This window comes from Poecilia reticulata, chromosome 6 (assembly GCF_904066995.2).
Source record: "Poecilia reticulata chromosome 6, P_reticulata-male-v2, whole genome shotgun sequence".
Lineage (NCBI taxonomy): Eukaryota > Metazoa > Chordata > Actinopteri > Cyprinodontiformes > Poeciliidae > Poecilia > Poecilia reticulata.
The window spans coordinates 748,157-762,167 of record NC_088835.1 but is presented as its reverse complement, the minus strand read 5'-3'; the positions used below and the strand labels follow the sequence as shown (position 1 = coordinate 762,167).

At 37.4% G+C, this 14,011-nt stretch overlaps 1 protein-coding gene across 4 annotated transcripts in view; it reads left to right on the top strand.

Moving 5' to 3' along the window:
* Nucleotides 1-14,011, top strand: part of lsp1a (lymphocyte specific protein 1 a) — a 37,549-nt gene that overhangs the window by 10,526 nt on the left and 13,012 nt on the right. For all 4 annotated transcript variants that reach the window (XM_081607584.1, XM_081607583.1, XM_081607582.1 and 1 more), the window contains 8 exons: nt 3,430-3,576; nt 6,962-7,328; nt 8,293-8,432; nt 9,039-9,279; nt 9,846-9,974; nt 11,255-11,298; nt 12,438-12,519; nt 12,860-12,994. In XM_081607584.1, coding sequence (XP_081463710.1) covers nt 3,430-3,576; nt 6,962-7,328; nt 8,293-8,432; nt 9,039-9,279; nt 9,846-9,974; nt 11,255-11,298; nt 12,438-12,519; nt 12,860-12,994 — 1,285 coding nt within the window. The remainder of the gene's footprint in view (nt 1-3,429; nt 3,577-6,961; nt 7,329-8,292; nt 8,433-9,038; nt 9,280-9,845; nt 9,975-11,254; nt 11,299-12,437; nt 12,520-12,859; nt 12,995-14,011) is intronic.

The window sequence follows — 14,011 nt, the reverse complement described above, 5'->3', positions numbered from 1 at the left end:
AGGAACACCAAGAGACAATAAGCAATAAAAATGATGGCAAATAAACAAGTAAGAAGGAAGATGATGCTGAACAAACTGCTGGCAGCCTTGGCTCGTCTCTGACCAGAACACAGGATGATGATCAACATGACATGAGCAACTGAAAACGCAAACGCAAAGAATTGGACATATTCACTTGCATGATGTCCAAAAGCATTCGCAATGTGTTCAAAAAGATGAGAAGACATTTGTGGTGCACAAGTGACACAATGATTTGAAGATGGAACGAGCACTGAACAAGTTTTTGAGCATTTCAGTTCTGACTGCTCAACCTCCCCCCTCAACTTAAAGGACCTTTGCTTTGACTTGAAACAATTAAGTTTCAATGCCGCATTCGTATCCTGACATCTGATGTCATAACTTAAGCTTCACCAGGGACAGATCCTGTACCAACTGTGGCACAGCACTAGAGCACAACTCACATAAGCAGGTCTTAGTACTTGACATGGCTGTCACAGGTTCGATTCCCGGCCTGATGACCTTTGCCGAATGTCTTCCCCATCTTTTATTACCCACTTTCCTGTCTAACTCCTCTTAAATAAAGGCCACTAGAGCAAAAAAAAAAAAACTTTTAAAAATATACTTTACTAGTTTACTTCTTCATTTGAAGTAAACTAAATTATTTCAGTAACACTTAATAATAAATTAAGTTGGATAAACTTAATTGTATTTCTTGTTACCAATTGAAGCAATTTAATTAAGTTGGTTCAACTATTTTCTTTTTTCAGTAACTTTCTTAGTATTTAATGAAAGTACCCAAAAATAAACCATGGAAAGCAAATGAAGACATCAACCTCTGACCTGCAGTATGTTGTAACTTTCTGCCATCTCAAACTGAGGAACGCGGCTTCAAATAAACTCAAACCGACGGTCACTTCCTGATCTTACCTCAGAATTCATATGAATTAATTTTAATCGTTAGCTGAATTCTGCTCTTAAAAGCTGGATGTGTCCTTCCAGGTAAATCCTAATCTGGTGTGGACTGTATTGACGTCCATGGCTTGGCTCAAGGGAACTTCATCAACCATTATTTGAGGAAACGCTCAGTGCGTGTCCGTTCTTGCCTCTGGTTTTGGTTTACAAAGGAAGAATACAGAAAAGCCAAAGAAGTAGTTTGTTTAAAGTCACTGCAATGGCAACATCAGCATGAGCTGTGTATGCTAAGCCCCGTTTTGGAAAACAAGGTTAAAATCTCCATCTCTATGCAGTAATTACATGGTACAAGAAAGAGAAACAAAGAATGATTTTGTGGAAGAAAAAAAAGGCAGCTGAAGGAAGTTAAAATACCTTTAACAACTTTGATTAAAATTGCCAGTTTAGAGATTTATCATTTAAATTTAGTAGGTTTTGGATGCTGCCAAGCATGACAAAATACCTCAGCCATAACTACGAGAGAATATGCAAGGTGAGAACATAGTGAAATAAAAATAATTATTTGACCAATTCAAACATAAAAATAAAATATCTGAACTTGCACTAATGAATGTTTTCTTCATGAAATCAGTCTGATCTGATGTAGTTCTGATCTATTACATCCAGCTGGAGAAACAGCACTTTCTTCTGTTTTCTGTCATGAAATGATTTATTGACAGAACAAAAAAAAATATTTTCTCTACTTCCAGCTCATTGTGTCATGACTGTAATGTGTGGCTTTTACTTGTAAATGATCTGAGCTGGCCTGATGCCTCTGCTTCCTGCTGTTCTCACAATACAAAAAAATCCCACTGATTTTCCGTTCAACTGTTCACACCGATGACACCCAACTCATCTACACCCGGCTGTGCTCTGGCCTCTCCACCTCCCCTTCGTCCCTTCCTGCTAAAGCAAAACACTTTGGTGGAGCTAAAAGATGTTCAGTTGAATGTTAATGATTGGGCGTTCAGCTTCAGGAAACGTAACCCTCTTGTGGCACATGTGTCAAACTTGAGGCCAGATCTGGGCCACCATAGCTTTTCATGTGACCCTCTAGATTCTCGACTAATTGTGCTTAAATATTATGTAATATTATTTTATCAATCAAATCAATGCAGTTTTTATCTTTTACTGCTAAATTTCATCCATCAGTCCCTCCAGTTTCTTGTGAATTTCGAGCAAAATCAACAAATCCGCACACTTTTTTGCACTAATATTGGTATTTTATTGCAAAAATGGTCAAAAACGTTCTTACTGCCTCAGCCTTAATTGATTGTAGTCCACAATCTATTCAGCAAGCAATAAAAAGTTGCATTTAAGGTCATAAATAAGTGGAAATATCTAAAATATTTCCAAATTAGTACCACAATCACTTTGATTTTTATTGCGAAAAACCACAAGACAATTGTGACATCCTGGAAGGACTGAAAAGATGTTCAATATTATTTAATTTTAAGAATCCATTGATATTTTAATCAATACATCCCGTCACAACCGACCCTTTAAGAGAATTCATGATCTTGATTTGGCCCAAAACAAAAAGGCGTTTGACACTCCTGCTGTATGGTTACATATTAGAGGTGTGCCGATCGATCGGCCACCGATCATAATCGGCTGATTTCCGTGAAAAAGTGTATGATCGGAGATCGCCAGTCACGGTCTCTTGTTGCCGATCACCTGTTTGCAGCCTGCGTGTGCAGCTGATCTCCTCTTTCCTTCACACTGCGCAAGCGCGTAGCAGTAACACCTAAGCAATGTGATGTGGAACTAGAACGCTGAGAGTGAACGGGGAAGTTTGCGTGTTGCGGTGGAAAATTACCTCGGGGCTGAAGCAAGTCAAAATGCATCAACACAACGAATCTAATGTGACATTTAAAAAACAAGCACATGACTGAGTTTGGCTACATCGAGGCTCAACGCAGGAAAAAATGACATCCGGAAAGGCCAGTAAAGCAGCGCACAACTTCCGACACTCACCCAGATTAGCATCACGGTCAGAAAGCTCAACAAATAACCTGAAAAATAATTCAAGTCTTCGAGCTGTAGTGGCGGTTCTCGTTGTTGAACCACCGCTACGCGCTACAGGTAGTAATATTTCACAGACGAAGCGCCGCTTCTGCTCCACCTGGTAGTGACTCTCACACCGAACCTCTGTTTAAAGCTGCAGCACGTCATTTAAAAAAAAGATTTTAGATATGCATTAAAATGTGATATGTGGAATTTACAGCACAACGCATACTGTGGATATAAACTTGCATTTTGTACGTTTCCCAGCAGTCTTTTTGCATATTTTATTAAAACTATTGAAGCACTTACATTAGTGAATGCCCTTTTTGTAACCACTCGTTACTGATATATGAAAATGAAGTCGTGCGAAGTCTCCTTTTGGAGTGTTTGAAATGAGATACGTAGCATTTTCACATAAAGCCACTGGGACGTTTCGATGTCTGGAACGTCAGTAGTATTTCTTCTCTCCAGACTCACCGCTCAGAGGAGCATTGAGGATGCTGAAGAAGTGGAGCGGGAACGTCGCCGAAAGGCTCGGGAGTCTTTTCGCCGACGGAACAGCGGCTCAACACCGGAAGACTCGTCACCAGAGAGCGAGGCGCCAGAGGAGAGGCACACGTGAGCACACACAACAAAACCGACTGTCTTCTTCATACTGCATTTGATTCATGTTATAAGAGACGGTCAAGTTTGACTTCCACTTTGATAGATTATTAATCAGACTGCAGACTTCTCTAGCAAACAAATGGTTATATCAATCAAATCAAACTGACGTCACAGTAACAAGGTTAGATGGGGCCTATGTAATAAAGTTGTTGAAACATAATTCTAGAAGTCATGAAGTAGCCTTTACTCCTGCCCACTCTCTCAAACCTTAATGTAAAATATGTCATTCAACACAATAGCTCAATTTGATCAAGATTCTTTATTCAAACTCTCCATTTGACAGTGTAAACATGATACTTTCATATAAAGTTAACATAAATCATCAGAGAAACTCAAGTGCAGGTAACTAGAATTAATACATTCAGAACATAAATACATGTTTGTTTCCAAGATAGAGTGAGGAAAAGTGGCACCTACTGTCAAAAATGAGCTTCTCATTTTGCTCCTGTTATTGTAATGCAAACTGAGATAAGTGAAGGAAATGCTGATGCTCACTGAACTGAATCAGTTTTTATCCACTTCACCGTTTTATACATTTTGTTTTTGCACAATTTCAACATTTTGATTATGTTTTTAATGTTTTTGATGATTACGATTTGCCTAGTACATTGGGAGAATGTCAATGTTTCAATTAAGGTGAAATATGAAATATAATATTTTCTATATTCTGATCAGCAACTGCCTCTTTGCATGGTCCCTGCGTTAGAGACTCCAGGAGGAGCTTTGCTGAAAGGAAGCTGTTACTTCTCCTTATCTAAAACAGTCAGATTAGATTTAATCAATACTGGATATTGATTAGGATGTCTCCTGGCTGAGTTTTCCTTTTTATATGTAGTTTTTCAAATATTTTCCTGTGGGTGTGTTGTGAGGAACAGATCCAGACCTCTCAGGGTAACTTTCATTAATACATTGTTGCTTAAATGTTTAACTTCGCTGCTTTGTTTGTTATGTAAAACATGCTTAAACTGAGACGATTTTCTGTAAACTGTCAAACCACTAAATCGTTGTAATAATAAATATTTATTCATATTTATTCTGGGGTTTGGCGGACTGAGCCTCATTGAGGAATTTTTCTGAAATCCTGCTTTCAGACTGAAAATGCCTGCCCTTGGATTATGGCAGAAATATTCCTCCATAGAATCTGGAAATTCAAACTTTTTGGAACTGCATTGCTAACAAGGACATTTAATCTGGCCCTTTATATTGTCATAGCAACCTGACTTGGTCAGAATACATCTAGGTGAAACATTTTATGAACTGCAGAAAACTGCAGCACACAAACAGGCTGCTGAATAGAAAATGTTAAGAGTTTCACTGAAAACCAAACAGGACTTATAAGAACAAGATATGTATATACATGTGTACACTCAATAGTTTTCCTCTTTTTTAAAGTATTTTTCAGTCATACAGTGGCATTTTATAGCATAATCAAGTTACTATATTACCCTCCGTTGTTATAAAAGTGCTGTATATATTTCAAATATGACTTAAAAGACAATTCCAGATTTAACGCCTTGAAATCCACAACAAACATAGAAAGAATGAGACGGTGTCCTACCGGACATCTGTGGATCCATCTAATGTCAAAAAGTCTTAGCTGTTTTACCTTCTTTTACTGATAACTTAAGAACAAGTACTTTCATTGAGAGAAGCAGCAAACAGTCTCTCTCCCCAGCACCGTGATGATGATGATCTGAAGAGCGACATGCAGCTGCTTTCTCATTACATAACATGCAAAGAATGTCTCAAGAGAAAAAGCATCACCATGCCACAGCCTGTGGTGTCTCAGGAGACCTGAAATTTAAGGCCTGTAAATTACTGCTTTCACCTCCAACACCCTCTCCGTCTCATGGCAGGCTCAGCCGGCCTGAAATTGTGGTGATTAACAACATTAGGTAACTCTGCCGCTGCAAGCCTGTCATTTCCATACCTATTGTGTAGATGCAGCAGTGATGTAATGTTCCCTTTTAAGTTGTGGTTAGATGGGAGATTTTGTAATTTGCTTTTTGTGGTGATTTAATAATTAGTCTGTGATCGTTTTTCTAGTGTAATAAGCATCTGCTGGAATGACAGCTTACAGTTACTCCACTGGCTAAATGAACAGCCAGAGAAAGGAAACACTTCAGAGACCTCAAAGCAGTTTTAGTGACACCCAAACAGAATTGTTGGTATTTTAGTTTTGCTACTTTATCAGGAATCAAGCAGAGACTTTAGGGTTCTACTGGGTGACCAAACAATCTAATCATCTGTGGAATGTTAGCAAAATTCTCCTGTCACCCCCTGGAGACTCAGAACTTATTTTCAACAGGAAACAGATTAAACTGATTAAAGGTGGCAGAATAAGACATCATACCATCATGCATGTAACAGTTCAGGTTGGTAGCTCGTGGACAGCTCTGATTCAAGCCAGAAGTACCATAACGTGCTAGCTTATTTGACTTTTTATTCAAAAAGTTTCCAACTCTTCCTATCTCTGAATCCATAAATGTTGCTGAACCTTGTGACCTTTTTGAAAGGATGTCTCCTTTTGAAAGAGACATCCTTTCAAAAAGGAAAGGATGTCTGGCACTAAAATCAGCTAATACTCTTAGATATATGAATATTTAGATGAATTCCTGGGTGCTTGTTCATATTTACTATTAGGAATGTAGTTATAGTTCTTACAAAAGCTTTGAGAAAAAGGTCTAGCTAATAACTCAAAGCCTCCCTGTTAACAGTGTTTCTAAATGTGTTATAAGTATTCTGAGTCATAAACAAATCTATGCAAAACTTTCTCATTAGTCTGATGTTGAAAAACACTCAGTCTCATAATTGTATAATAAGAAGCATAGTTGAAATCACACGTGAACAAGTCATTAAGAAACGTGATGGCATGATCCTCCAACTACTTCATGTTATCTTCTTTGTGAACCACAACATGTAGTTGTTGATCATGTGACCAGTGTGATGCGAAAAAAGTATTTTCATTGCAGTTTTGCTAAATGAACCAGTTTTGATACAGCCAAAGCACCATGTCATCCTACCTCCAAAACTGTTTACCAAAAAACAAGAGTTTTTTTTTATTTTTAATTACTGTGTTTCTATGAAGGAGGAGTTTCAGAAAGAGCAGGAGTTTTTAAAGAGACCCAATTTCAAGGCGTTAAATTATGCAATTAAGCTTCTTTTAAGTCATATATTCTTACAACAACGCCAGTTAATATAGTTACTTGATTGTGTTATAAAATGACACTATATGTCTTAAAAGCACATAACACTGCCCCTTTAAGAGGTACATGGTGATAAGGGTGCCACCCAAATAGTTGAACCATATTTATATGACTGTCTCTTGTTACTTCAGGTATGATCGTGAACTGAAACCCAGCAGTTCCCCTTCTCTTGAGGAGGATGAGGGTTTTAGTGACTGGACTCAGCGCAGAGAAAAACAAAGACAACAGCGACTGCAGGAGCTCATTCAGGATGGAGAAGAAGAAGAAGAAAATGTCTTTATGAAGAACAATGTAGCCAAAAAGGCTGCTCACGCTGCTTCGACGCCATTCAGTCGAGTTCAAAGACAAGATCAGGAAGATGCTGACAGCATCAGGATGGAGGCAGAGATAAGGAACGATTACGAGGAAGACGTCAGGAGAGTGAAGGAGAGGGAGGGAATGAAGAAGAACAAACTGCTGCTTTCCACAAAACAAGAGACTCAAAGGCCAAATATAGAGGTAAGAGTTTTGTATGAAACATTAGTGTTTGGTTCCTTAGTCACAAGGATTCCTGAAGTTGCTAAGAAATTTTTTTTCTGTTTCTATTTTTTTGTGTGATAATGTCAGTAATCTATTGTTTCTAAAATTATCAAGTAAAAGACTAAACTGATCACAGAATCAGAGAGATCTTTATTAGATTTAAAGTGCTGTGAGAAACACAATGTAGCTCTCTACCACTAATTTAATTCAATTCAATTAAACTCAGTTTTATTATTTAGTACAAATCCTCAACAATCGTCTTTTAAAATCACATAAAAAAATCAATAGTTAAAATGTGTTAATTTAGTCCAACCCAACAGACTAAAAAAATTGTTTTATAAATTCCATCTTGATCATGACAAAACAGTCAAGTTTAGCTTGTCAAAACTAGCTGATCAAAACGAGCATGTAGCCACAGTCAGCGGTGGATCCCAGAGTCACAAACGCATAGTTAGCATAGTTAGCAGCATGTATTTGACAACAGTGAGAAGGAAAACTCTCCTTTAACATTAAGAGATCTTAAAAAGGGGCTTTAGTGTCTTCAGCCTGGACAGAAACACAGCTCAACATAGAAACTCTGAAGCTGTAGTTAGTAGAAACTAACAGATAAAAAAACAAGACAACAAGCAAAAGCTCCTTCAGTTACTCTGAGAAACAAGGTTGAGCTCAAATGTTTTAAACATGTGGGCAAATTGTTGGCACGCCTCTATGAAATAATGGAAATGATCACTGAAATAACTTGAAATAGACAAAAGTAATAATAAATACAACTTGACTAAAATTAACCAACGAAAATCAGACATTGCTGCTAAAAAGAACATTTTGAATTTTAAATGCAAAAAAAAAACTTGAAAACATATTTGATCAAGATTTTTAATGTCTTGTACACACAAAAATATCTGATATGTTCAAATAGTATTTTTTTCTAACATTTTACCAACAGGAAGCGAAAAAGAAAGAACTTAAAGTATCCTACACGTCCAAGGTTTTCCTGTGTCAGAAGCCAAAACACAACAGCCAAAAGAGTGGCCCAGCTGGCCAGGAAGTGACATCTGTCATGAACCAGAGGAGCAGATCCAGCAGGTGTGTGTGTGAGAGAAAATAGTCCAAACATAACGCTTTTAATTTATGCACCATGAAAAAAATAGATTTTATTTGAACACCTTATTTGAAGGGGTGTTCATAAGTCTGATATGACTCTATTATAAACATGAACTGTTATGAACAAGAAGAAGACTTTATGAATATTTATGACTGTTGTCATGGAAATGTAATTCTGTGAATAAAGTTTGAACTTTTAATAAACTTTTAATGCAACTTTTAGAGCAACTTTGCATTAAAAGTGTCATTATTTACTGAATGACACTTCCATGACAACAGTCATAAATATTCATAAATTCTTCTTCTTGTCCTTACAACTGTTTTTATGTTTATGATAGTGTCATGTCAGTCTGATGCACACCCCGTCAAATAAAATGTTACTGATTTGGTCTTCCTGGACAGCATAACCTACACAAATATCACCAATATTCTTCTGATCATAATTCTGTTTAGAAGGGCAAAAGTAGTTATTTTGGGACTAAAGATTCATAAAATAATTAACTCAGATTACTTGTTTAATTATTTGTTTGGTAAATAAGTCCTATATGTGCTCCAGAACCTAAACCAAGATATTTGTGTCGTATGCAGACAATCTGTGGAGTCAGAGGAGGCGAAGCCCTTTCTGGAGGCCGAGCAGAGACTGGAGAGGATCCGCCAGAGCCTGCAGGAGAAGGAGAGTCAGGAGCTGGAGCAAATCAGACACAGGCAGTTTGAGGCCGAGCAGGAGTTGGAAGAGCTGAAGAGGAGACGGGAGGAGAGACGGCGAGCTCGTGAGGAAGAGGAACGCCAGAGGGAGGAGGAGGAGAAGCAGCAGCTGGTTGCTGAGGAGGTGAAAGCAGTGAAATAAAAACTACGATCCTTTGGTTTTATGTAGATATTTACAGAATAGGAGGAAATGCATCATCTCTCTGTCTATATCAAGTAAAGTCGGATATCTTTTGGTAGAGATCAACCAAAAAATGCCGCACATTTCAGCAACAAGGCAGTTCAAAGATAGTCAATCTTTCAGTAAATCAGCACAATCAAATTGTGAAACTTTCGGGGTGAATTGAGTTTAGGTTGTGTTTCTGTAAGAAGGAGCAGCTGTTAAAGTAAAACAGCTTTCAAAGTAAAACCAAAAAGGAAGTTTTTTTTTCAAACTTCCTTTGAAAAGAAAAATAAAGTTTTAGTTTGTTAAAGTTAAGTTTAAAGAAACTGAAAAGTTCTGAGTAGACATTGATTTGTAAACACAACTCCCTCATCACTGTTTGTGATAAACTGCTTTTATATTAGTCAGAATACTTTGGAAATGACGACTTCACTGAGGAACGTTCAGGGAGGAAAATGCTGGTTGTGTTTCTTATGAGACGGTGCTGCACAACATGATGTGATCGAGTGTTTTGGAATTCCATTCAGGAGGAAAGAAAAAAGATGAGGGAAGACATGGAGAGGAGGAGGATGGAAGCTGCAGAAAGGATGAAGAGCCTCAGTACGTCCAGTGCAGAAGGAGAAGAGGCGTTCAGTCCCAAAGTTTCAACACACAAGGTGATAAAAACTGAACAGCATAACTGTGTTTTCATCTACAAAACCTTAAAACGCTTTAATTTTTACTTTGTGCCATGATATTAAGCATCCTCTAGTCTTATACAACCAAAAAGCGCTTAAACAGCATGTTTTCAGAACTGGAAAAATAATAAACTTAAATGGAACTAAGCTCATGTCTGTTCAGGATGAGAGAAATAAAAAAAAAGAATGATGTGAATGTGTCAGATGACAATCACTGTTAGTTAGCTGATTACTTTATTTTTTGTCATTAAATGAAATGAAATTAAAAGTTGCATTAAAACCCCATCTGGTAAAATCTGACATTATGTAGCAAGCAGCTTTTAATGGGATACAACCATGTTTATTTCACCTTTATAATTTATCAGTTTAGTTATAGATTTTGCTGCCTGGTTTAGTTAATCCTCAGTTTTAATGTTGCAATCAATTACAAAGGACATTAAAAATAACCATAAACAGAAGCACCAGACAAAGCTTTGTTACTTAACTGACTTTTGTCAAATAAACTTTAGTGAACATACAAAAAAAAGGAATGAGCATAACTGTGTTCTCTTTGCAGCTGATGGGTTCAGTCTTTTAGCTCTTGTAAGTTGCACGCGTGTGTGTGTGTGCGTGTGCATGTGTGTGTGTGTGTGAGTTTGCAAAGCCAGCATGACCTGGCTGCACCTTGGCAGCATGTCACGTTGTTTTGAAGTTCACTGATACTTCCACACATACGTCGCTTTCAAATGTTTAAGACTTTATGAACAGATGAAACCAGACGTCGACATAAACTGAATAAAAAGACGCATTGACCTTTTTGTCTCACTGTGTGAACTTCAATCAGATCAAACTAGAAATAGAAGTACCACATTTATTTTAATTATTTTGTCAATAAACTGTACCAACAATTTACACCTGCAGTCACCCCTGAGCCTCATGTTTCAGTGATCTTTGCCCTTGCATGCATCAAAATGCCATCGGTTAATTATTTCATGCAGCAATATTTTGACTGAAACTTATTCTGATTACAATTAGCTCAATTTTGAAAAGGTACCATATTATCCAGTCCTGCTCTTATCGTCCGCAAGACGAGATGCTCTGTGGCTTTCTGCTTGAACAATAAAGTTATTCTCTATGAATTACACTGTCACAACTAAGTGTTGAACATGTCAAATAGTTTGCTGAGCATGTGTAGACCACCATGGACATCTGGGGCTTTGTGTAGGAACTTGACAGTCTGAAGGCATGACATATGACCCAAACCTTTTTTTCTTTTTCAGATCACAGAGAGAACCAACTCCCTGAACCGCTCGCTAAAGAAAAGGTAACTATGTCCTCAGTCTTTTTTGTTTAATGAAAAAAAAGTTATTCTTTTTTAAATATTTCATCAACATTGTTGATGAATGTTTTCAAGATTCTATTCAGAATAAAACAGAATATGACTGCTAGACGCTTGTTCAGGCCATAGTGTCCAACGTGTGGCTGGTGGGCCATTTGTTGCCATAAGGATGATGTTTTGCGATACACAGTCACTGTTCAAGACATTTGGTCAAACTGCAAAGGCGGCTGATGCTGATACGTTACTTTTTAAAAATTGCCCTGGTCTGAAAACAGGTGTAAGTTGGAAAAACTCTAAAATCACATTAAATCTACTTCAGTAGAAAATGCAGTTATTAATCATTGTGCCTAAAGTTGAATGGCTAATTCTTCAGTTGTTTGTCCTAACTGCTTTATAGCTGCTGATTAACTCTTAGTTGCCTATTCAGGCAGACATGGCAACATGAGGAAGAAGGTCAAAGGACACCCCCCACCAACACACATTTTTCAGGAAATAATACTCCAAGGTTGTGATTCGTAGCTCTGCTTAACTGAGTCCAGATGTCAGGGACTGTCTTCTCTCAAGTGGTGGGTGAGGGACAGCGGCTCCAGGAAGTCTGCAGAAGGAAATGATCAGTTCTGAGGAGCTTTCAAGACAAGGGATCTTTCTATCAGGATGTATAAGTTCAAGACCATTTAACTTCCTTCATAGCTTTTGAGAATTCATGCTTGATATTCTCTAAAGACGAATAACTCAACAACACATCATTGAGTGAATCCTGTCCTTTATGAAAATATGGTTCTTAAACCCCTCTGCTTGAGGCAGACCCTTAACCCAGAGTGGATGGTCCACCGTGGGGAGACTCCTTTGGGATTCCCTGACTGTCAGTTGGTACAAAAAAAATACATATGAAGATGCCTTCAGGAAATGTATGGATATATCTGACCTACGAAGGTAAAACAGCAATTGCTTAGTCTTGACTTTCTGTTTTTGTTTAGGAAAAAAAGGTTTAGTCTCTGGAAACTCTAAAATGACATATCATGACAGCTAAGTGAAAAGTTGCACACAGACAGTTATCTGTCTTATCTGGTTAAAAGTTTGTGGCTTTCATTTTAACAGACATCAGTGTCTTGTGTCTAATTTAGCAACAGTTTCAAGAAGACTCAACCTCCCTTCCTCCTGACCAGGATCGATGATAAGATGGAGCAGTACACTCACGCTGTGGAGGTCAGCATCCCACACACGCTTCCAGCATTGAACAAAAACTACATGTTTATGTTTTTCAGTAATGTTGGATATACATTTTTTTTTATTCTTTGAATCAAATTTACACAGCAGCTCATTTGAGACCGTTGATTTAAACACATTATAAGAGCCAAGCATTAAAAAATAAGGCAGTGCACTTAATTTCAAACTAGATAGGTCTTATTGATCATATCTTTAAAAACATTTAAGTATGTTTACTGTATGATAACTGAACCACTTCAAGATAACTATACACTATATATGAGACTTCATAAACATGGTCAGGTTATGTACACACTGATAACACAAGTTTCCCTGTCAGAAAACCTCCCAGGAGCTGCAGGCGGTGAAGGCATCGCTCACTGACCTTCCCAACTCCCCAGAGGTCGTTTCTTCCAAGAAGAATCTGTTTGAGGCTGGAGAGGCCTGGAGCCCGAACAAAGGAGCAACATGCAGGGTGACACAACACACGCAGATTGTTGTTGACATATGGCATAAATATATAGAATAAGCATAGACCTCCAACTGGGACTACGCAGACTTTACTCACTCCGGCACCTTCTGATATCTCATTGAAAGAAGCTTAAACTGTAAGAACAATGTGATGAAATCATGTAGCAATTTTGAGACTGCAACTTTTTTTAAACCGTTGTATTGCTTGATTCTCTGCCTAGAGGCTGACAAGTTCACCAGTTGTATGCAGACTAAGAAAAGTTGGATGATATTTACTTCATATGGCACCAAAATAAATTCATATGTCCCAAGGTACAAAACATATTGTTCCAACGCACTTCAGAAATGTAGGATTCAAATTTAATTAAAACGATCCGATATTCAGATTTATATCCAATTATACTGTAGTTCAGTCATATAAATCAGATCATAAATTATCTGTTGTGTGGTAGTTTTATCAATCTAAACCATTCAAAATGTTTAACAGTCACATTTTAATTTAATTGTTCTCCATGCTGATGTTTGTGCTTGTTTCACATTCTAGGCACAAACAGAACATTATGAAAATGATTCAGTGATCATTATAGACTTCTCTGACTCTAAAATAATTCCAACAGGCTTGTCTTGAAGTCTTGGGTCAGATCTGTTTTTTTTTTAATCTTCTGAGAGAAAGTTTTGAAAATGTCTGCCATTGTGACAAAACGTATTGATGAAGAAGAGCAACTTTCAGTTGATTTGACATTCAAGTTGACAAGTATATCAGAGGAATGTCACACATTGTCTTAAAATAGAAATAAATTGTTTTATTTTTTCTAAAATAGCTTCATTATCTGTCTGCTGATTTGGGATCAGCAGAACAGATGGCCTGTGTGTTCTTTAGTCTGTAATGAACGATGACTGTATGATGAATTGATTGTATATATGTAAGATTACTTTAAACAGATTTGCAAAATACAAAATATACAAGAGTTTTACTCATATCCACTGTTCACCTCAATCCTGTATCAGATTAAAACATTTG